At 41.8% G+C, this 23,419-nt stretch overlaps 1 protein-coding gene across 1 annotated transcript; it reads left to right on the top strand.

Annotated features, from left to right (window-relative positions):
- Positions 1-1,480: 1,480 nt before the first annotated feature.
- On the top strand, positions 1,481-23,088 carry ABCG5 (ATP binding cassette subfamily G member 5). Its single transcript, XM_056853381.1, has 13 exons — positions 1,481-1,560; positions 7,094-7,215; positions 7,896-8,032; positions 8,303-8,401; positions 10,842-10,974; positions 14,892-15,031; positions 15,719-15,848; positions 18,284-18,500; positions 18,893-19,098; positions 19,221-19,359; positions 19,893-20,078; positions 22,152-22,264; positions 22,895-23,088. The coding sequence occupies exons 1-13, from the start codon at positions 1,481-1,483 to the stop codon at positions 23,086-23,088; spliced, it is 1,896 nt and encodes a 631-aa protein (XP_056709359.1).
- Positions 23,089-23,419: the final 331 nt, after the last annotated feature.

Raw genomic sequence — 23,419 nt, 5'->3', positions numbered from 1 at the left:
TTATTTATATAAGTCAGTAGAAAATAGTCCTGTCTAACTTAAACTGAACAAAGCAAGTGATTTTTCATATCTGGAACAGGGTGGTATAAAAAAACAACAACATGTGACCACGAAGATGAGATCATAACTGGGATGGACTTAGAAGGAGGAGATATTATAATGGCTCTTGAAATTTGAGGAGACAAAGGGATTCTAAAACGTATAAATATGAGAAACAGGCGGAGCTTGTTAGAGGAAAAGTTTCATTTTGTGGCCTTTGGCTAATATCTTTCCTCTCATAATTTTTTGCTGCAGAAAATAATTAAAAATCTCTTGCTTTCAATCCTGAGGTTGGGTTTCTTTTTATTCAGAATTTAAATCTGTTTAAAGAAATAAATCTTTTTATTTCCAACAAGGTGGCCTCCTCTCCAAATCCCCTGACTGGTAAACCATAAGGGACAGGTTTGAGAAGCTTCCCTCAATGTAAGATGCCTAACTTGAGGAAAAGCTCGCACTGTTCCAACCAATTGCAGAAGGGCCTAAACAGTCCAAACCAGACCTACCTACACCACGGCAAGTGCCAAAATAGATACAAAAGAATCCTTTTGTGGCCAACACACTCACAAAAATCCTGCTCAGCCCTGAAGTGATCAGCCAATCCCACTTTGCCAAATACAGGGATAGATGGATGGGCACAGCAAGTGCTGTTCCCAAGGAAGAGCAAATCTATAGTTTACTTATTCTTTCCCCCTTCAAAGATAAGTATCCCAATCTCTTCAAACAGCCACCCAAATGCTTAGTGTCTTCCTTTTCTGGAATAGGAGGGTGGACAAAGGAAACTCCCAAGCCACAAGGGGCAGGGGCTGGACTTCCTTTCACAAACAAACATCTGTGACATAGTGGCCACTTGCAAGCTCATTATGGGTATTAAGCAACCAAGTGGGGATTTGGATATCCAGTGACTAGTCCAGTGACTAAACTACAATGAATTGAAATTATAGAGTAATGAGAACAGAGTAAAATGTACCTCCTCATATGGCTGAATGCTACAGCCAGCTCCTCATGTGGTTGCCTATATTTAAGACAAAGTTTGCAGGAGGTCACCATGTGGCAGAGGGTTATGTACCCATAGCTGCAGCAACACCTGTCTTGCTACACACATTGCTTCTTTTCACATAATGCTAGTTGGGTGATAAAGTGCCAGATCAGAAGCCTAAAACGGTGGCACATGGATAAGGCCCTGACCATCTCTTTATTCTTACCAGGATTCCACAAAAGCTGGACCCCAATGCTTACTCTTCTCCTCTCACCCCCAGAAACACCACGGATGTATTCATTCCCAACTTTTGTATTGGCACACTGTCGCAGTCTCAGTTCTGCTATAACTTCTTCTACCTGAAATTTGATCAAGGATACATCACTATTTTTTGTTTTGGCACAAAGATCACATCCGAAATATTGAGCATCATGATAAAATTATCTTTTCCTGAGGCAGCCCTGTATGGATCCAAGGTTGGGCAGCTGTGCTAGTTCAGGTGACAAATTTCGGATGCCATTATCACACATATGCTATTCATTGGCGTAGAACTTGAAAGAAGAACTTCCTGATGGAGTTCCCTATTTTAATTAAGGGGAAGTGGATCTTCTACTACCTGCACTGATATGTTGGGGGAGCCCTGTCGCCTAGCCCAACTTTTCCTGAAGCCACTCTCAATCTCAATCTGCAGCATGGAACCCAACAAAACTCTATATGATCATTGCTTTCTTCAGTTTAAGCTAGATGAGATGCCAGAAGGTCTGTAGACCTCAACACATTTGAAGAGGTAATGGAGTGGACTTAATGTGGACTGTGGGAGAGTGGCAGAGGGAATTTTACATTTTCCATCCTATTCAGGTATGCCAGTCAAATGGGTGATTTTCTTCTCCCCCTCAAATACAAAACAAGTAAATGAAGATATTGCAATTGGTATGACCCATCTTAGGTTGAAGCTCATATCACTTGTTAGTGCTGACCAACCAGATGATAACAAGTGCTCTACCTTACAGTAGCCATTACTGCAAAAATTGCTTTAAAAATTCCAAAACTGAAAAAATTGCTTTAAAAAAATGACTGTAATCCATTTTTTGTGTGTTCCTTTCAGTAGTTGGACAAGTGCTTGCATAACAACCTGCCAACTCATACATTTCTATGGAAAAGTGCAAACCAAGTAAAACTCAATAGAAAGCTAAATGAAAAACAGGGATGTTAGATAAAACAAACTTTATCACGGATAAAAAGACAGATAATCACATTCAGATTAGCTTTTCTTTATCCAACAATTCACACAGTCACTTAGCTAATGTTATTAAATTCTTGACAAGTTAATTTTCATTCTAATTACCCTTTTTTCTCTTTCTGACTCAGAAAACATCTTTGGGAGACGCAGTTTTGCAACGAAAAATAATGTTTCCTTCACTGTCAGGTTGGGTAGCAGTCTGTCATCTTGCCGAACATGGGCAATGCACTTCTTAACCAGTTGGTGGTTACTGGGATTTCCATTGATTATAACTTGACCCGATACAATTTTGCCTCCATGATCCCGGCATGTTATCACATCAAACAAAGATGCCTTTCTGCAAGCTAGAAATATAATAGATAACAATGTTAAATATCTGTGGTCTGATGGTTCCTTTACTGAAGCTATGCCTCCCCCAAAGAGGATGAGTTGGATCCCATAGATCAGTTTTACTAATGGCAACACCTTCTCTTGGTGCAAGGAGGCATCTCCTCATGTACAAGGCTTGAGGAACCTTCTGTTGTCAGGAGAAGAGTCCTCATGCTAAAGGAAGGTGCTGCCATCAATGCAATGAATCTGTAGCATCCAACCCAATAATTTTGTCAGCAATAATATGAATCTATATCATTTTCAGGTGGTCAAACAAAACTGATCACTTATCATGCCCCTGGTTGGCGACAATGGGCATAACTTGTGGGCTGTATGCCTTGGCCTGATGCACATTATAGTTCTCTTTGTGGCATCTTAATGACTTGAAAAATCTTTTAAACTAAAAACAATCCATCAGAAAGCCTCCTCCACATCATGGCCTATCAGAATGAATGGGAAAGTTGCTAAAACATGAATATGCTCTACCTCAGCTTCCATTCACTTTGATGTGTCATGACAGCAACTGGTATTCAGTGGTATACTGAATCTGAAGGTAGTGGAGTAAATTCCAGAAGTGAAACAGGTATTGTATGAATGTGTATTCTTTATCTGATCCGGATCTCCTACTACTCAATTCAGTTGGGAGACCCTGAGTTCTAGTGTTATGAGACAGTGAGCTGTAGTCGACTAGAAAAAAACACCCAGTTATTTTAGTTCATTAAAATTAACATATTCCAAACTCTTTTAGGAAAAAAAACTCTTTTAGGAAATAATTTGGCAGAATATGTTAAAAATAATGGCAAACTATAGTTTCTATACTAGATACAGTGCCTAGTAAGACAGGACTGTCTGTACTCTTTAATTCTATTCTGATGATCTTACAGCCCATTCCTGAGAATGGGGCTGAAAGTTGGTAGGAGGCTGCGTGACCTCGCTGCCGGAGTAAATGTGTGTAATCACGCGATTACACGCATTCACGCCGGTGGCGAGGCCAGTCCAACCGGCGGCTGAGTGCCATTGGACTGCGCCTCCCCCCTCCGCTGGCGCGGCCTCTCCGTGGCGCTGGCAACGGTGTGCAGAGGCCACACCAGCGCAGGGGGCGTTCCAGGGGTGGGCCGGGGGGAGGACCCGCCGCTTTGTCGGCTTCCTACCCCCTTTCGGCCACTTGCGCCGGTGGCTAGAACAGCGTTGCTGCTATTTAGCAGGGGCAGCCTCTCTGTTTTCAATGGGGCGAAAAGCCCCAGTTAAACAAAACAAAAAAAGGCCGCAAAAATGGCTTTTGTTTGTTTGTTTAACGGCGTCAGGGAAACAGCTTAGGAAGAGGCGCCACTGCGCCTCTGCTCAGGAATGGGCTCAGCTCAGGAATGGGCTGTTAGTGTTCCAGTTTAGAATATCTGTCTCTAAAGAATGCTTTTCTCAAGCAGATCACTTTGATGCTGGATTGGCCTTGTAGAATCTGTGGAGATGACTGGTCCATATCACAATGCAGTAATTCTCACCAGAGCTTTGTATGAGGGCCAGCATCTGCCCACTTCTGACTTTAAAGGTCAAATTTTGGATGGCCATCACAGGGAAACTGGGGTCTGTGCCAAATGTCCAAGGCATCTTCAGCTCTGTTAGTTTCTGATACCATGGAATCTGTGAGGCCACATCAACCTAGTGAGAAATAGCATAGTTATAAAGTCAAAATATGGACAACTATTTGCCTACAGACGAACTTAAACTAATAAGAGAAGAGCTGGAGTAATCTTCAATTTAGACCTAGTGTGAAATCCAACCTCAATGTCTGTCCAGCTGAGATTTTTCCATAGAGTAGCAGCATCTGATACCCTTGCCCTTAAAAAATGAAGTAACAAAGACAGACCTGAATCACTTCTATGATGTTGTGTAGATAGGCTATTACAATATCTTGTAGACAGGCTATAGATTGGAAAGAAGAGTGAGAAGGAGCCATCAGTTTTGCTATATTAGAGCTGGTACATTCTCTCCTAGTGTCCCACAAAAAACTAAGAATGAAGATACACATTTTCTGTGTTTTCAAGGCAGAGAATATGTGTTTAAATCAGCAATGCCACATTTAGAATGTTTATCTCTGTCTACACATGTTCCTGTCCCTTCTGTCTCTAATCCCTCCCTCTAAAACTCTGCTAATTCCAACACCCCTTCTTGCCACCAGGCTCCCCTGAACCGTACATCTATCCTTTCCAACAAGGTCTAAACCACTGGTTCCCAACCAGGGGTCCGTGGACCCCCAGGGGTCCGCGAGAACTAAATTAAGGTCCACGAAACAAAGTTATAAACCCATAATAAATTAATATTTTCAATTAAAAGTTCTCTATTATAAAAATATATATTCAAATATTATTCTAAGCTTAAAGTTTAACTAACAGTTATGATTAAAGTTTATTTTCAAATTCTCTGAATTTTTTATTTTGAACCTTGGGGTCCCTGCACTGAACAAAAAAGTCCTAGTGGTCCCTGGTCAAAAAAAGGTTGGGAACCACTGGTCTAAACCTTGAAATATTATCTGATTGTTCCATATTTTTAGTCTTCATTGCGTTTTAGAGTGTCTTGAATATGTTAAGCGGGTGCTGCCAAGTTCAGGTTACAGATCATAGACAGAGCAAGGCCACCTTTTTACCTTATAGTTCAGGTCTCTGACCTCCAGAACGTTTGATTTGCCACTGTATGTGAAATACAGACTGTTATCATCTTCTGAGCAAAAAATACTGTCTTGGAGTTCCATCTTTGCCTGTAGAAATCATCATTAGAATGTCATTTTCTTAAAATGTGTAGTGGTTTTTAAACAAAGGGGGTGAAAGGTAATATATGAAGCGGCCTTATACTGAATCAGACCATGGGTCCAACAGGTTCTGTACTGTCTACTTAGACAGGCAGTAGCTCTTCAGGGTTTTAGGTACGAATACGAAAGTCTTTATTGGCATTAAAAGGGAAAACCTACACTGGAGTAGGTTTTAGGTAGAGGTCTTTCACATAACATATTATCTGATGCTTTTAACTGGAGATGCCGAGGATTGAACCTGGGACCATCTGCACACCAAGCAGATGCTCTGCCATTGAGCCATGGCCCCTTTTCAATGCACATGCAAATCAAAACATTCAGGTCTCTAAGGAGCTTACAATATAAGTGGTGAAGACAACACAGAGGGGAAATAGAATTTTTGACCAACCCTTCAGTGGCTTCATAATGCTCCTTAACATTTTGAAGTGCTAATAAGATCATTTCAATGCTTTCTATAACAGTGCTAGTTCAAGTGTTAGTTAATCAATCCAGATGAAATATGAAATTTTAAAATTACATTTCTTGATGTATTCACATAATATTCATTTGACATTTCAAAAACCTAACTAAAATCACTTCTATTTGTCAAGCTTCTGGATCTTGGTCTTAAATTTTGCTCACCTTCTCAATGTCCTCCTTCGCAGTGTTACAAACAAACCAGTGAACACCTCTTCATATTTCTTTCCCTGCCGTGATTATGATTGACCACCTCCTTTTTAGCTCTACATTTCCTGTTGATTGTGCATTTTCTTCCTTTGTTTTAAAGCCTAGAGACCCTCTTCTCTTCCCTCCACCCAGTCTGGCTTTCATCTGGGCCTGTATGCTTGGACCGCACCTTCTTCTGTAACTGGTAAACTATTGTTGCTATGATCGTACTATAATAAAAAATACACTTAGGCTAAAGGTTCATCAGATAATTATTACGTCGGATGAGCGACTGGAAATACTTTTTTTTTTCATGCAAGAAGCAACAGACTGGTATCACAGATGTTTAAGAACTGCTCTGTGCAATGCTTTTGGAACAGATGGGCTTTAATTTGATTAACTAATTTACCAGTGGTTACAAGATCATTAGAGAAAAGCATAGCTATTTCTTCGGGCCATATCACTGGGACGCCAAGGAGAAGACAGGAAGATGGTCTCAATACCTCACAACAGTGTTAGTATTCTGAAGGTGTCTTATGCAATCAGGTAAGCAAATGCATATGTTGGGAGCCCATAACAATTATCCACGAGGGACAACTACAGCAGAAGGACTTGGCATAGTGGCTGGGGTGTCAGACTAGGAACAGGGAGACCCAGATTAGAATCCCCACTCTGCCACAGAAGCTTGCTGGGTGACCTCGGGCCAGTCACACACTCTCAGCCTAACCTACCTCACAGGGTTGTTGTGAGGATAAAAAGGAGCTCTTAAATTGCTCTTAAGTTATGCTTACTTCTCTTATGCTTATTGTGTTTAAATTATGCTTACATCCTGTAAAAGTACAGCAATTATAGTGAGAAAATCTTGGCATAGCATTTCTGATTCTTCTTGGATACAAAAAGATGGGGAGCACAAACCATAAAGCCCTGCAACAACAGAGATCCTTGGATTATATTTGTAAAGTCTTTTAATTCTTCCAAATGACACTTCACATGCTTTACTCTTTTTTTCCCCCTCTTGAAGGGAACGTGTAGGACCATGGTGGGATATTCCATCATACCATAAAAAGTGGACAAGACAGATTCTTAAAGATGTTTCATTTCATATAGAAAGTGGTGAAATCATGGGCATTTTAGGAAATTCTGGTAAGTAATTATATCTCTGTTTCTGAATCAAAAGGTCAGAATCACGTTAGAAAGCCAGTGTGGTATAGTGGTTAGAGTGTCAGACCAGGATCTGGGAGACCCAGGTCTGAATGCATTGTACATATTGATGGTATTTTATAATGTTTGATTTTATGTTTTAATTGTAACAAACTTTGTGGTGGGAAAAGAGTTTATAATCTAATATCTCCTATGGGTTCTTTGATTATGGTTCCAGGAAAGCTAATGTAATCTGACAACCACATTGGCAAATATTAAGGATTAGGAATGTGGGTGTGCATGTGTGGCTGGCATGGTTACAGAAATTCAGTGGCATCTATCCTAAATCTATTGCCTATCAATATGGCTGTGATAGAACAAGTTATTGTTTGTAGTTCGAAATCTATGGAAACAATTTAGAATCAGACTCTGAGCTTTCCTCGAAGGATGTGGTGTTTCAATGGCAACCTAGAGGGATGCCAATCATCCAGAAAAGAGAACCCTACCTGGCCTGGTGTTGCCCTTCTAACATTAGATTTTATTGGCAAAAATCAGCAAGTTACATTTTCATGTCATAAACACAGTGATCTCCTAATTGCTTCAACTCAAACTGTACTTATGGGGACAGCTGCAAGAGCTGTTTCAAATGCTGGTAAATCATAGCTCTTAACAATTTGCACTAGGATCTGGGAAAACAACACTGTTGGATGCCATAGCCGGAAGACTCAGCCATAAGAGCAATTTTGTTGGGCATGTTTGTGTCAATGGACGTGAATTGCATCAGGATCAATTTCAGGACTGCTTTTCCTATGTTCTCCAGGTCTGGTTTTTAAAATTTCATTTATATTGTGAGTTTTTCTACACATATTCTGCATATACCCAGATATGAGAAACGCACAGGGATCTGGAGTATGATCTCATGTTCCTTTCATGCGTTCAGCTTACATGTTTCCAGTCATGAGAAAAAGGGACAACCAGTGTATTTCAGTTATTCTGGACCTGTTCTTTTGCATTAGATTGACTGCACAGAGAATTTATATGGTTAGGTTGTCCCTACAGGTTAAAACAGCTGCACTTTTTCCTCTTTTAGAATGATACTTTGCTAAACTACCTCACCATAGAAGAATCTTTGACATACGTTGCCTTGCTGGCCCTTCAGAAGCATTCCCGTGATTTTATAAAAAAGAAGGTCTGTACCTTTTTCTTTTGGAATATATATATCAGATGAGATGTCTTTGAGGAACACTTGGAGAATAAGGCTATAATCGTGCACACAGACTGCATAAATTCCACTGAAGACAGTGAGATTTAAGCATCCTAATATTTTGTAGGATTGTAACCCAAGTGGGGAAGGCCTGGGTACCTTCTTATTTCTCTTGGAGATGGAACATGTAAATTATTCACAGGAAGGTCTGTTTCTTCTCTGGGCGAAGGTTGGAAAGTCCAACGGTGCAATTAACAGTGCAATCCTAGACAAATTAATACCCATCTGAGTCCATTGAAGTCACACAGCTGGCCAGAAGCAAAACCTAAGCAAACAGAAATCTCCTAAGACTCACCCCTGTCTCCCATTATCATTATTTGGGGAACACATGGTAGATCTATTGATTCCATTGTCAATGTAAAATACAACTCAGAATGTATGGCAGCAGCTTGATTCAGAGCTGAGCAATATAGATTCTGCAGTATTTTAAAATCATGATTCTGTGCTTAAAAAAACTTACATCGTGTGTCTTTGTATAAATAATGCATTTGCATTTATTTCTTTTTTATATAATCTTTTCTGTCTCCATTAGCCCCAGTCTATCCACTCACCCACCTGTGCTGGACATTTTGCCAGGAATTGCCCACATACTTTCAAACCTGTCTTCATCATCATTTATTTATTTATTTACTTTATTTATATCCCACCATTCTTCTCGATGGCAACCCAAAGCAACTTACATCATTCTCCTCTCCTCCTTTTTTATCCTCACAATATCCCTGGGAGGTAGGTTAGGCTCAGAGTGTGTGACTGGCCCAAGGTCACCCAGCAAGCTTCCATGGCAGAGTGGGGATTTGAACTAGGTACCCCAGATCCTAGTCTGGCACTTTAACCACCACACCATGCTGGCTCTCTAACCATAAGGGCTAGAAACCTGCTTTTGGTTTTAAATGGAAGGTAAGGTTTCCAGGAAGCTAAATTTTACCTCTGTGCATGAAAGCCCTGAATTGTGGAATGCTCACAGCCCTAATTATACATTGTGGTGACTCTGATTGGAAAAGGATTAAGAAGTTCCATCTACTTCAATTCAGTCAAGCAAATCAAGAAAAATATAAGGTGCTGAAGGTGACTGGCAGCACTATCCTAAGCAGAGTCACGCCTTTCTAAGCCCATTGATTTCAATGGATTTAGAAGGATATAACTCTGCTTAGGATGGTACTCTCAGTAATTCACTGAAAGATGATGACATCTTTCTCTTTCAAAGCCTTCAAGGGCATCCTGTTCTAAGATCCTTCTGAATTAAGAGTATTAAAATGTAAAATTATTTTAATGTAGTGTTTGAAGGATGTTTGAAATCTTCTCCTTAGAGGGGCAGCATGGTGTAGTAGTTAAGAGCAGTGGACTCCTATTTGGTGAACTGGGTTGGTTTCCCCACTCCTACACATGAAGCCAGCTGGGTGACCTTGGGCTAGTCACTAGGGCTGTGCACTGGGAATCAAGCCTAAGCCAGATAGCTGATCGCCGAAAAAGCCGAAAACGTATTTGGCTTTTTTGGCTTCAGCTTTCCCCAGGCTTTTCCCATGGGAATTTTTTTTTTATGAGCTCTGGGGGAGGCAGTTTTTGAGGTAGAGTCACCAGATTCACAGCATAGCTACCCATAGCTTTGTGTGGGCCCATTGCAAACATTCATAGGAAACTGAGTTTTCCCACAATTCTTGGGTGCGGATGCGGCCATTATAGACTATGAAAAGTAAGTGTTTTTAAAATTCTCCTGGGAGCATGTTTTCCTGAAAAATTCAGGTCCATTATAGTATATATGGAATTTTTTTTGAGGAGCTCTAGGAGGGGGTGTTTTTGGAGGTAGAGTCACCAAATTCACAGTGTAGCTGCAAGGGACACTCCTTGCATGAACCCCAGTGTTTGGTAAAGTTTGGGACAGGAGGTCCAATTTTATGGGGTCCCAAAGGGGTCGACCTCCTCCTCCATAGAAAAGCATTGTAAACTTTACCATACTTTCCTATAGAGAATGGGGGCGACCCCTTCAGGAGCCCATAAAATTGGACTCCCTGTCCCAAACTACCAAACTTTGGGGTTCATGCAAGGAGCGTCCCTTGCAGCTACCCTAAAAATCTGGTGACTCTACCTTGATAAACACCCCCCAGAGCTCCTAAAAAATTTCATATATAAATAAATAAAGCCAAATATCCATTTACCACTATGGGTATTTGGCTTATTTTAGGTTTACTGAAAAAATTCATGCCCAATAAACCCAAGTTGGGTTGTTTTTTTGCATAGCCCTACTAGTCACAGTTCTCTCCAAATTGTAAGCTGTTTTGAGACTCCTTAAAAGGTAGAGAAAATCGGCATATAAAAACCAACCCTTCTTCTTCATCATGTTCTTCCTGATTTGTCACGGTTTTTGCAGGTTGATGCTGTTATGGCTGAGCTGAGGCTCAGTCATGTTGCTAACAGCATAATTGGAAGCCGTATTTTGGGGGGAATTTCTGAGGGTGAAAGACGCCGTGTTTCAGTCGCAGCACAGTTACTACAAGATCCCCGTGAGTATAGCATGTAGCTTTTCAGAACAAAACAAATATTCTGTCCTTTTTTTATTAGACATTCATTTAGTACACACTCCTGCCACCCAACTCCACCCACTGTTTTTCAATAGAACTTTCCATCTGTCACAGAGCCAAAGCCATTACCTTGAAGAGGAGCTCAGCATACCTAACCTAACTCAGCAGTGATTTAACAGAGTCTGCGTTTCAGTCTCTGCTTGGGCATGGATGGGAGGTGAAGACTACAAGTAACCAGTTTCAGCAAATGGTTTAAAGTAACCCAATCCTTTGAAAAGGATGGCGAGTTTGTACTACTGGATATGAGGAGCTGCTCAGTGGTCCATCCAGCCCTGTTCTGCTAACAGTGATTAGCAGAAGCCCTCTGGAATTTCAAGGAGACTCTAAGCCTGGTTACTTGGGATCTTTTGGTTCAGCTCATATATTTATGGTGTGATTATCACCACAAAACACTCCCTCCCCATCAAAGTCCATGCTGCATCAGTAATAGGTTGTCTTGTCACATGAATAATCTGGATGAGAACGTCTCATGTTTCCCATCCTATGCAAGAGTGGTATAGTAGGGCTGTTGAAAAAAAATTCTGTAAAATTTGGATTCGGCAAAATTCGGCCCAATTTTATTCGAGAAATGCCAAAGTCTGAACTCCCCCTATTAGGATCCATGAAGTTCGGCATGAAATTCAGCGTTCCCAAATTAATTCGGCCGAATAAAGCCATTTAAAGCACATTGGTGGCTTTCCGCAGCTCCGGGGGGGGGGCATTTTTGGAGGTAGATGTCCCAAACTTTCTGGTAGCTTGGAGGGACCCTATGTGCAAGAACCCCCAAGTTTGGTTAAGATTGGGTCAGGGGGTCCCGAGTTATGGGGACTGGAAGGGGTCCCCCCATCGGCCCATTGGAATGAATGGGAGCAGGCAATCCTTAATGTGCATCTTGAGAGCGGCAAATCCAAGGCAAAACCTCCCATTGTTTCTCGTTGGCTATTTATGCATCGGAGGTTTTGCTTTGGATTTTCCGCTTTCTAGATGCACATTTCCCCCAGACAAATTCTCAAAACTCTGCAGGGGGGCTTATTGTTGAGATTTGAGAATTTGGATGAGGAAAATGTGCATCTAGAGAGCAGAAAATCCAAGGCAAAACCTCCCATTGTTTCTGGGGCAGCCAGAGAGAGACTCACCGACCCACACTGTGAAACCAGTGAAAACAGCAACAATCACGCTCGCAAAGAGGAGATCAAGCCCCCCCACCAGGACAGGTAAGTTAACCCCCCCTTTGGCTCCCCCTGACACACACACAGTAGAAGCCCGTCCGTGGCTTCTAAGAGCTGATGTAACACAAGCAAGAAAAGCTTTCACACTACGCCAAAAGTGCATCCTAGAACAATCAAAGCGTAAACAGCGTAACTAGCATGGGTAACGTATCTTTTCATTTCAACACAGCCAAAGTGCATCTTATAACGCTACTAGCATAAGTGCGACCTGCGCAAATTCCGTATCTTAAGTATTGATAGATTTCATGCTGCTGGATTCAAATCTTCCACAGCAACAATCACACTCGCAAAAAGGCTATCAGCCCCCCCAGAACAGGTAACCCCCCAAATCACACCCCACAGAGGCAATTGAGCCCCCCCAGCAGAACAACCCCCCCGAACCAGAAGACACAAATTCCAAATGAAGGAGAAGAATGGGCCAGACAGAGAGAGACTCACTGACAAGGCAGAACGCACACTCCCGCAGAGGCGAGCGGGCACCCCCCGGCAGAACAGGCAAAAGCCCCCCCTCAAACCAGTACAGCTCGGCTCAACCCCAAAGAAACGACCCGAGGAGGAGGAGGCACGGGTGCTGAGCGGAGGGAGACTCACGCACGCACTGCCGCAGTGACTCAACTCCAGGCGAGGGTGGCAACAGGCAGAAAAAGGCAGAATGCACACTCTCGCAGAGGTGAGTGGGCACCCCCCCGGCAGAACAAGCCAAAGCCCCCCCCCTCAAACCAGTATGGCTCTCGGCTCAACCCCAAACAAACGACCCAAGGAGAAGGTACTCGTGCCAAGCGGAGGGAGACTCACGCACGCACCGCTGCACTGACTCAACTCCAGGCAAGGGTGGCAACGGGCAGAAAAAGGCAGAACGCACACTCCCGCAGAGGCGAGTGGGCACCCCCTGGCAGAACAGGCAAAAGCCCCCTTTTGGCTCCCCCCCCACAGAAACTGCTTCCCCCCCACACACAGAATCTGCTTCCCCCTCCACACACACACACATAAGAAAAGGTATAGAGAAAAACCCCAAACTGTGGATGTCTTCCGGCAGGAGCAGGGAGGAGAAGAAAATCCAATCCAATCCCATTCCAGTAAGCAGGATCTCTCAGGAGCAGCACCACCAAAATGGAAGGAAATGAATACAGACTCGGGACTGGAGTTTTTATACTCTTCTCCTGGCCAATTCAAAAGGGAGAATCCCTGCTCTGATTGGCCAGAAGAAGACCCAGTTTGGGCCACCATTGGCCGCGGGAGAATGCTGATTCAGGGACGCCGAACTTCCCTGAATTTATTTGGCATCCGCCTGAACTCGCTGAATTCGGCTTGTCGTTTTCCTGCCTTTTTTCACTTTGGCTCTAACTGAACTGGAAACCGCAGAATCGGGGAAAATTCGGCTGTTTTTCATGTTGGATAGAACCGAATTGACAGCCACTTTGGAGTGGTGGAGTCTGATCTGGAGAACCAGGTTTGATTCCCCACTCCTCCACATGAACAGAGGAGGCTAATCTGGTGAACTGGATTTATTTCCCCACTCCTACACATGAAGCCATCTGGGTGACCTTGGGCTAGTCACACACTCTCAGCCCCACCTACCTCACAGGGTGTCTATTGTGGGGAGGGGAAGGGAAGGCGATTGTAAGCCAGTTCGATTCTCCCTTAAGTGGTAGAGAAAGTCAGCATATAAAAACCAATTCTTCTTCTTTTTCTAAAGAAATCCCATTGATTTCTTTAGCTGGCACAGGAGTATTTATATCATCCATGTCATCCAGGTTTGGGAGATAATATACTCATGCTCAATAAAGTAATAATGAATGGACTAGTATGCTTGAAGTTGATTTTACGGTGTATACTTCAGAATAACAGGGTGGGTAAATGGCTTTGCATGCGGAAGGTCCCTAATTCAATCTCTGGCATCACCCAGCTAAGAGGATCAGGTAATAGGAGAAGAGGAAAATATCTACCTGCAACCCTGGAGAGTTGTTGCTAGTCAGAGCAGGCAAAATTGTCCTTGCTAGTCTAGTGGTCTGGCTCAGTATAAGGCAGTGTTCAATAACCCTGGATTGCAACATCTAACAGTAAACATTGGTATGAAATGTTTTAATAACATTAAAGATTTTTAAATTTTATTTTGTTGATACCCCACCTTTCTTCCCAATAGGGACCAAAAGTAGCTTACATATAATAAATATGTAGAAAATATGGAAATTATTCCATTTATCATGAACAAAGTAAACCTTAATACTTTTGTTCTAACTTACTATAGACCTTGAAAGAATTACAGTGCCATTCCAAGCAGAGTTACACCTTTCTAAGGCCACTGATTTGAATGAACAGAACAGATGAAGCTGCCTTATATTGAATCAGACTCTTGGTCCATCAAGGTCAGTATTATCTATTCAAACTAGCAGCGGCTCTCCAGTGTCTCAGGCAGAGGTGGAGAATAATGAGGGGAAAGGGTTGACAGGGAGAAATGGTGAATGGGGAAGGGTTAAACCCTATTCCAGTCCAATGACTGTCCCCAGCAAATGCCCCCCCTTGTTTCAGTGCCTTGAGGCTAACACAGAATTTGGAATTGTGTGCTTGCCTTTTAAACATATGGATTCACCCTTAGCTGAACTTTCAAGAATATTCCTGCTGTTTTCACAGAGGTCATGTTGCTAGATGAACCAACAACTGGTCTGGACTGCACGACAGCCAATCAGATCGTATCGCTGCTTTCAGAACTTGCTCGGAAAGGCAGGATAGTAATTATTACAATCCATCAGCCACGATCAGAACTTTTCCAGGTAAGAAATATCAAGACACTGATTTCCATTCTGTTAAGTTTTGTAGCAGCGATATTTGAATACTAGAGAAATAATAAGATGGATCCAGCTACCCCACTCATCAAAGTTTGACGCCTTCCTCTAGCCTAAGGAGTCTTCTTCCAAGTGAAGTGTCTTTCCCTCCAACCAAAGAGCAACTTAATTTGGAGAAAAGTTCCTTAGCTAAGCACTGGCTATTTGTACTCCAATATGAGAGTTATAAGAGAACGTTGCTGAAAACCCAAGGCTCTGGACTGGATACTCCTCCTATCGTACCATCCACCAAGCAAAGTTTGAAAACTTCCAGCAACATAAGTGGCTTTTCTTCCAACAGAAGAGCCACTTGAGTTGGAAGAAGGGTGGAGGATGATCCTTGGAGAAAGGTTGGAGCTACTCCTTGAAGCTCATTCAGGGGTCCCTTTATGTACACACAGATTTCCACATGTTCAGAGACTTATCACTTCTCTGACTCAAGCAACACTCTATACAGATATGCTAACAACTGAGTCCTTCAGAGGTTTGTATGTATCTGAGCCCTTCAGAGCAAACATTAATTTGCAACTCAAAGCATGCTTTCTTCTATTATTATGCACTGTACGTTTTTCAAAAACTTGTTCTTATCAGACAGTTTTTCACAGTAATGCATTTTTGTTTGTGTTTTCCAACAAGGTATTTAATAAAATTTGCATCATGAGTTTTGGAGAATTGGTTTTCTGTGGAGGTCCATCAGACATGATCACATTTTTTGGGAACTGTGGTTACACGTGTCCAGAACATTCTAACCCGTTTGATTTTTATGGTAAGCATTTCTAAACTGGGTTCAAGAAGAGAACTGCTTCCAGCCAAACAAATTGGAGGGGATGTTTGGGTTGGTTTCCAGGGCAGAGATCGTTCATTGTACCTCTTCCTGAGCAAAACAATTATGTTCAGCTGCTGTTCTATTTTCAAACATTTTCTTTATCCACTGCAACATAGGAGCCATGAAGTTTTTCAGAGTCCTGTGATCTAATTCTTAATTTAAGCAAATAGTCTTGCTGAACAGCTTAGCTGGCTTACTGCAGAAACAAATCAGTATTTCATGATGCAAATTTCTGAGTAGCATTGAATACATTTTCCATGCTTATGCTATGAGTTCTAGGTCAAGGGAGTATAAGATGCTTTCCATATCTGATTCATATAGAAAAATTCATATAGTTTATTCATATAGAAAAATTCATATGGAATTCATACAGAATGAAGAAATTATATGCAGAAGACCCTTGAGACTTGTGGGGGGAGGAGCCCATCAATTCCCCCCCTTGCATGCTGCACTGCCCTCTCTCTGTGCTGGCCACTCATTGGCAAGTCCACTTGCTGCCTCTGCCTGACTGGCTCATGCGGCCGCAGCTCGGCCTCCCCTTCCCACCTGCAGCAGCACCTCCTAGAATCATAGTATCATCATAGAGTTGGAAGGGGCCATGCAGGCCATCTAATCCAACCCCCTGCTCAATGCAGGATCAGCCTAGAGCATCCCTGACAAGTGTTTGTCCAGCCTCTGCTTAAAAACTGCCAGTGAGGGGAGCTCACCACCTTCTTAGGTAGCTGATTCCACTGTTGAATTATTCTTACTGTAAATTCCCCCCCCCCCTAATATCCAGCCGGTACCTTTCCGCTCTCAATTTAAACCCATGATTGCAAGTCCTATCCTCTGCTGCCAACAGAAACAGCTCCCTGCCCTCTTCTAAGTGACAGCCCTTCAAATACTTAAAGAGAGCAATCATGCCCCTTCGCAACCTCCTCTTCTCCAGACTAAACATTCTCGACTCCCTCAGCCTTTCCTCATAGGGCTTGGTCTCCAGGCCCCTGATCACCCTCATCGCTCTCCTCTGCACCTGCTCCACTGAGGCAACTCCCGCTCTTTCTGCCTGCAAATAAAATTATTAGGGGGTTGGAGCACCTTCCCTATGAGGAAAGGCTGAAAAGTCTGGGACTAAGGGGGGCATGATAGAGTTTTATAAAATTATGCATGGGATGGAAAGTAAACAAAGACAAATTTTTCTCCCTCTCCCAAAATACTAGAACACGAGGGGATCCAACAGAGCTGATGAGCAGTTTATTCAAGACAGACAAAAGGAAATACTTCTTTACACAGCGAGTAATTAAAATGTGGAATCTGCTGTCAGAGGATGTCAAGGCATAGACAGCTTTAAAAGGGGATTAGACAGATTCATGGAGGATAAATCTATCAGTGGCTACAAGAGATGGTCATTAAAGGGAATCTGGTGAAGAAAGAGAAATTCCACATTCAGAGGCAGTCAACCTCTGAATCTCTGTACCAGGAGGCAATATCAGGAGAAGACCTTGGCCTCTATGCCCTGTTGTTGGACCTCCAGAGGAACTGGTTGGCCACTATGTGAGACAGGATGCTGCACTAGATGGACCACTAGTCCATCTGATCCAGCAGGGCTCTTATGTTCTTAACATGTAAAAAAAAGAAGAAGGTATCAGGCATGATAATTCTCTGATGAACAGGTAAATTGCAGAAACTTTGTAGTTCCAGTATTTGATTTTGCTAGCTCTGCCTGTTACAAGGCAAGAAAGCTCATAGATGGAGGAGATACAGTGCAGAGACATGCTCCTTGTTTCCACGTGCCTGCCCTATGGAACATCAGTTGTATAATACAGAGATGAAATAAAACAGGGTCACTCAGTTCTTGCTACTCAGTGCACATTTCTTCAGCTCCTCTGTGTGAGGTGTGTCTTAGTTAATCAAATTGATTTCTTCATAACCAAAGTTAATCATTTTTTAAAAAGCAATGGTCTCTTGAGTGGATATGTGAAACACAAAGAACTTTTTGTATGAATATCAAACAAATGTAACCATTAATATCAGTATTACTATAAAAACTAGTGGTTGTAATGTAGAATAGAAAGGAATAATCTTCATACCACAGAAGGGAATCTACATTAACCTATGCATTGATAATGGATTTGACACCTTCAGCAAACCAAACTTCGTATTGGTGGAAAATTTGTCTGAATCAGAGGGCCCAATTACACATTAAGTTTTTCTTGGGGATGTCGATGGGTTAGGTCAAGCATTCACAACCAGCAAGCACATTAAGCATGCAAACAGTATAAATCTTGCAAGTGTGTGTGTGTGTGTGGGGGAGGGGGGCTTAAGATGAAGAGTAAAAATACATTCATATAAAATAAAGTTAGGATTAATTCGATGCTATTGGATGAATTTTTCAGTGGATCTAACATCAGTAGACACTCAAAGCAAAGTGCGTGAACTGGAAACTTACAGCCGAGTTCAAACTATATCTACAGCCTATAAAAGTTCAGAACTCTTTTGCAAAACTCTGGAGGCCATTGAAGAAACAAAGTGCAAAGTGAAAGACCTGCCACCTCTACCTTTTAAATGCAAAGATTCCCCCAATTCTTTCTCCAAACTATGGATCCTTTTAAGGTAAGTGCTTCTCAAACAAGTCAGTGGCCATGCATGCCCACCAACATCAATTAAACCCCTCCTCTTGGCTCCAGTCTCCCACCACTGAGAAATTGAAATGCAGGAAAAGAAATGGCTGGAAAATGGCTTCCATAGTAGCACTTCAGCAATTTCCCCATGGCTCTATGGTCTTTACCACAGAGATTAGGGAAGATTCCTAGAGCATTACCTGGAAGTGATGTCATATCTTCCCCAAACTCCTCCCCTCCCAGGCGCCATCCTCCTGGCATTTGCCAAGGCAGTGCTTGCAACTCTAAAGTAAGGCCAGTTGCAGAGCAAGCATATCTTGGCATGGGTTAGAAGCAGAAGATGAATGCATTTAGCACAGTGCAATAATGACCCTTCCTTTTCAGGAGGACAACAAGAAATTTCTCCAGAGACAAGGCTGGGATAATCATGCGGCTTTCCCAGAACTTATTCTTTGGCCTTTTCATGGCATTCTTCCTCCTGAGGCTGAATAATGATCTTCTTAAAGGAGCAGTGCAAGATCGTATAGGACTCTTTTACCAGTGCATGTGTGCTCCATCATATACAGGAATTCTTAATGCTCTGGCCCTGTGTAAGTTTCTACACTCTTATTGCTAACTAGTGTAAAAAAAAAGGTATTTTCCCCAAAACACTACTAAAGAGATATATGTACTTTACATTAAAATGGCTAATTTCCTTTTGTATACATTCCAGTTCCTGCATTACGGGCTGTAGGAGACCAAGAAAGTAAAGACGGTTTATACCAAAAATGGCAGATGTTGCTCGCTTATATACTTCATTTCTTGCCCTTCAGTATCATCAGCATGGCACTTTTTAGCATCTTTATATACTGGTAAGTGCATGGCAGATAAGCAAATCTTTCTGCATATAAATTGCTACTTGTCAAGAATAAGACTTGCACTGTTGTCAAATAACACTTTGCCTTCTCGGAGATTTGAAGAAGGCAAGAGTAATGGCACTGTGAATTTCATTCTATCACTCGTTCTCATGATAAAAAATGTGGCCCTTGGCCTAAACTCATTACTGGGTAGTAAAGATTGGTTTCCAAATTTGGTAAACTACAGAGTACAGTCCTTCTGGGTGTAAACCACTTGAGACTGACAAGAATATTATTTTTGAATGCACACTCATATAAAAAACCCTGCTTTGGCCCTCTCCGTGGTATTCTTCCATCTACAGCTGTTACTAGTGGATGAGTTGCTAGCAGAAACCTGTTTCCATAGTGATCTCATTTATTTGCTCAGAGACTTTCCCCCCCTCTGTACCTAAGTGTGGAATAGATGGAATAGTAATAATATGGAAAGATGGAATAGTAATAATATTGCTTCTTCTTTTTTTAAAAAAGACATGCTTTTATTTGTACAGGACTGTGGGATTATATCCAGATGCTTCTAGTTTTGGATATTTCTTTGCTGCAGTTGTAGTACCTCATGTAGCAGGAGAACTGCTTACACTTGTTTTTCTCGGGCTAATTCAAAACCCCTATGTTGTCAATGGAGGAGTAATGCTACTTACCATAGCAGGTACCCTAGTAGGAAGTGGACTTGTAAGGTAAGGTAAAGCATTACCCACAAATTGGGTTTTTAATGATAATATGCTATCAGGAAGTCTTCTTTGAGAGCACAGGAAGATTCTCCATTGTAGTTTCCCCTGGGGATATCATCTATTTGGGAAGTCAAAATAAGTTACAGAATTCACCTCTTTTTCTATCTTTTCATTGTTGTTGTTCAAACTAATACTGTGGCTCCAACATGTAGTACTAGTTGTTCCCCCTTCCCTGAAATCCTGTCTTCATGATAGGGGGTGGGGGGAATAACAGCAGTGTTCTCCCCCCCCTCATTGAAACCAGCTGTTCTGGAAAATGCAGCCCAAAAAAAGTACTTCATTGTCATCATCTTTTGTCTTCCTTGGAGATATCCACTGCTAATACACAGTTAACAAGTGCACAGATTAGAGGCATTGAAATCTTTCCCACCTGATCTTCCTGCACACCTTCACTCCTGGCACTTTTCTTGTAGCTGGGCTCCAATAGCAAAAGAACTGGGAGAAAAGAATAATAGCAAAGGAACTGAAACCAATAGTAATTAACAAGGTTTAACTTTGATTGGCTTGTATTACAATTCAGGCTAGAATTAGATTTTGTGGCAGACACGGGTCTGCTGTTCTCAGTGGCAGCCCCATGTCGGTCATAACATTTCCTTCTAGTCCTGAGTTGGAATATGAGCCAACCAAAGTAAAAAAATCTGGAAGCTTTATTACTTGTATGTTTGTTAAAATGTTGTATATGCAATATTGAATTTGGGTAGATATATGCTTATGTAAAGGTAGAAAGCATTAGATATTAAATTAAGAATAAGTTAATTTTAAAAATATTAGCAATATAGAAAATAAGCTAGCAAGTAGAAAACAAAGAGGACCATATATTAAGAGGGTAGAGATATGACATAATACACTCTCTAAGTAGGATAGAATAATAGTATGTATGAGGTAATTTTATCAAAATTTTATATTTCCACCCAGAACTTTTCTGTATTATTTTCCATTTTTCTATTTTTAATTTGTTTTTTTATATATAATACCGAAATGAAAAATAAAATATTAATTTACTATTGATTTCAGAGGGATAGTTATGTACATACTTATGCTCTGTCACTGAAATCTGTAGAATTTAGAAATGCTTAAAGACTTCACCTTGAAATTCCACAGATGTTTGGAAATTTATTATAGTAAATACATGGTAATTTACAGCACGAGCTCCTAAATAAATTTGGTAATGGTTGTGTGTGTGTAAAGTGCTGTCAAGTCACAGCTGACTTATGGCGACCCCGTAGGGCTTTCAAGGCAAGAGACTCACTGAGGTGGTTTGCCAGTGCCTTCCTCTGCACAACAACCCTGGCATTCCTTGGTGGTCTCCCATCCAAATACTAACCAGGGCTGATCCTGTGAATGAAAAGTCGAGAGAGAGAATTTAGGAAAGGGGGGAAGGGAGGCAAGCTCTATGAACATTTCTGCAGGTCCAGAGTTCAAAGGGCTTCGGTTAGAGGCAGCGCCAAACAGCACGTATACTCCTTTAGGCTCTGCTTCTTTAAAGAGATTAATTAGCACTTACTCCGAAGACTAAGATAGACAGAGGGGATGGGAAGTCTGCCTTGAACTTCTTCTGCCCTGTCTTCCTAGCATGGCTCATATTTGATGTCAGAGCTGAGTTGGGAGAAAAGAGTTGAGTGCAGGAAGGTCAGGCAGCAGGGGGAGGGTCAGTTCCCATCCCTCGTGTGTTTCTTTCGATGTAAAAAACCAAAACGAACCAGACTCTCTGCCCCTCCCCCCACACTATCTATGAACATGCAAACAATAAACCTGATTCTGCGTTACATGTCACTACCTATGTTTAAGTAGTCCAATCAATAGCAGTTTTGCTAAAGTTGGGTAGAAGCGTACCAGAGACAGCCCATATCCCTGTAAGAATTTCCATTTCCAGGCAACCCTTCAGCTTTGGTCCCAGCAAAACAGTTAATTCTTGAAACGTTAGATGGAACTGAGGCGGCTTATAGAAACTGGGGTGTTTCAGCAGCAGGGAGTGGTCAATTGTGACAAATGTTCACTGACTTTTATTTGTTTTGTTAGGAGCTTGGAGGACGTGCCAACTGCTTTCAAGATGCTAAGTTACCTTACATTCCAAAAGTATAGCAGTGAGATTCTTGTTGTGAATGAGTTTTCTGGATTAAAATTCACATGTGGTGGTAAGTGCTAAAAAAAAACATTCCCCAAACATACATACTGTTACACACAACCCGCTTCTCCAAGGGATGAGACGTCCCAGGGCCAGCATTCACCTAAGTGGGTTCCCTTTGGAAGAGACGGCATTGGAGATGTGTCTCATTTTTGTAGTATTTGCTTTATTTAAATGTATACAAGTACAGCATATGTGGAGGTAGGGTTGCCAACCTCCAGGTGGGGGCCTGGAGAATTGCAACTGATCTCTAGACTACATAAATCATTTATTATTTCTTTAAAACGTTTATTCCACTTCTGGAAAAAAAGTGGAATAAATAGCAGCTCCTCACCCAGGAACGCCTGCTTCCCATGCCAGTGCTGGCATGGCTGCGCTGGTGGCAGGGACTAGTGTCTCCTGGATGCCAGCATGTTTGCCCCCACACCGGCGTAGGTGCCAACTTATTCTGTGATAAGATGGCTCCTACACCAGAGAAGGGTCACGCCGGCTCCTAAGGAGCTTCAGCCGCCGCCCCCTTAAGGAATGGGCTCTTAGTTCTTCATGTAGAGTTAACATTGTACTGTATGTTCTCGAACAAGTTATACATTCAGAACCAGCAATGCTGCATCATAATGTAAACATACTCTTTTGGCAGGTCAGTTCAACGTTTCTACTGGAGTTGGAGCTTCCTGCCCATTCTCTCACGGGATTCAGTTCATTGAAAGAAGTTATCCTGGAGCAGTGCCCCGGTTCACAATGGACTTTTTACTACTATATGCCTTTATCCCACCACTTGTAGTTCTAGCAATAATAAGTTTTAAAATAAGGGATATAATTATTCTTAGGTAATAAAATAAAAGTACCATTAAATGGTTTGTAAAAGTACTGTATTTTTATACTTTTGTTGAAAGTACAGCTTGAGCAGTGAAATTGAAGCTTTTTCCTGTTGTTAAAAGACGAAAGTCATTCCATTTAGTCTTCCATTGATACTTCAAAAGCAAACAAATGGAGAAAAAAAACCTTAATTCACCTTGGAGAAATTCAGTGGATGATCCAAGAAGAGGCAACCTGATGGTTATTTTTCTCTTTCTGTGATATTGCAACCAGGCTTGCATTTTCCCTTATTCTTTTTAAGTTGTCTTAGGAACAAATCTTAAGTATTTTGACAAAAAGAGGGAAC

The sequence above is a fragment of the Euleptes europaea genome, chromosome 7, assembly GCF_029931775.1.
Source record: "Euleptes europaea isolate rEulEur1 chromosome 7, rEulEur1.hap1, whole genome shotgun sequence".
In the NCBI taxonomy this organism is placed as follows: Eukaryota; Metazoa; Chordata; class Lepidosauria; order Squamata; family Sphaerodactylidae; genus Euleptes; species Euleptes europaea.
Note: the sequence above shows the minus strand (reverse complement) of the source record. Positions and strands in the feature narration are given on the sequence as shown.

What these genes read in the sequence shown, in the direction of transcription:
- ABCG5 (XM_056853381.1), top strand. Translation starts at nt 1,481, where the DNA reads ATGGATCCAAGGTTGGGCAGCTGTGCTAGTTCAGGTGACAAATTTCGG. An exon ending in GGGCATTTTAGGAAATTCTG is followed by an intron (nt 7,216 to 7,895) that starts GTAAGTAATTAT and finishes AATTTGCACTAG; the next exon opens with GATCTGGGAAAACAACACTG. An exon ending in TTTAGCATCTTTATATACTG is followed by an intron (nt 19,360 to 19,892) that starts GTAAGTGCATGG and finishes TTATTTGTACAG; the next exon opens with GACTGTGGGATTATATCCAG.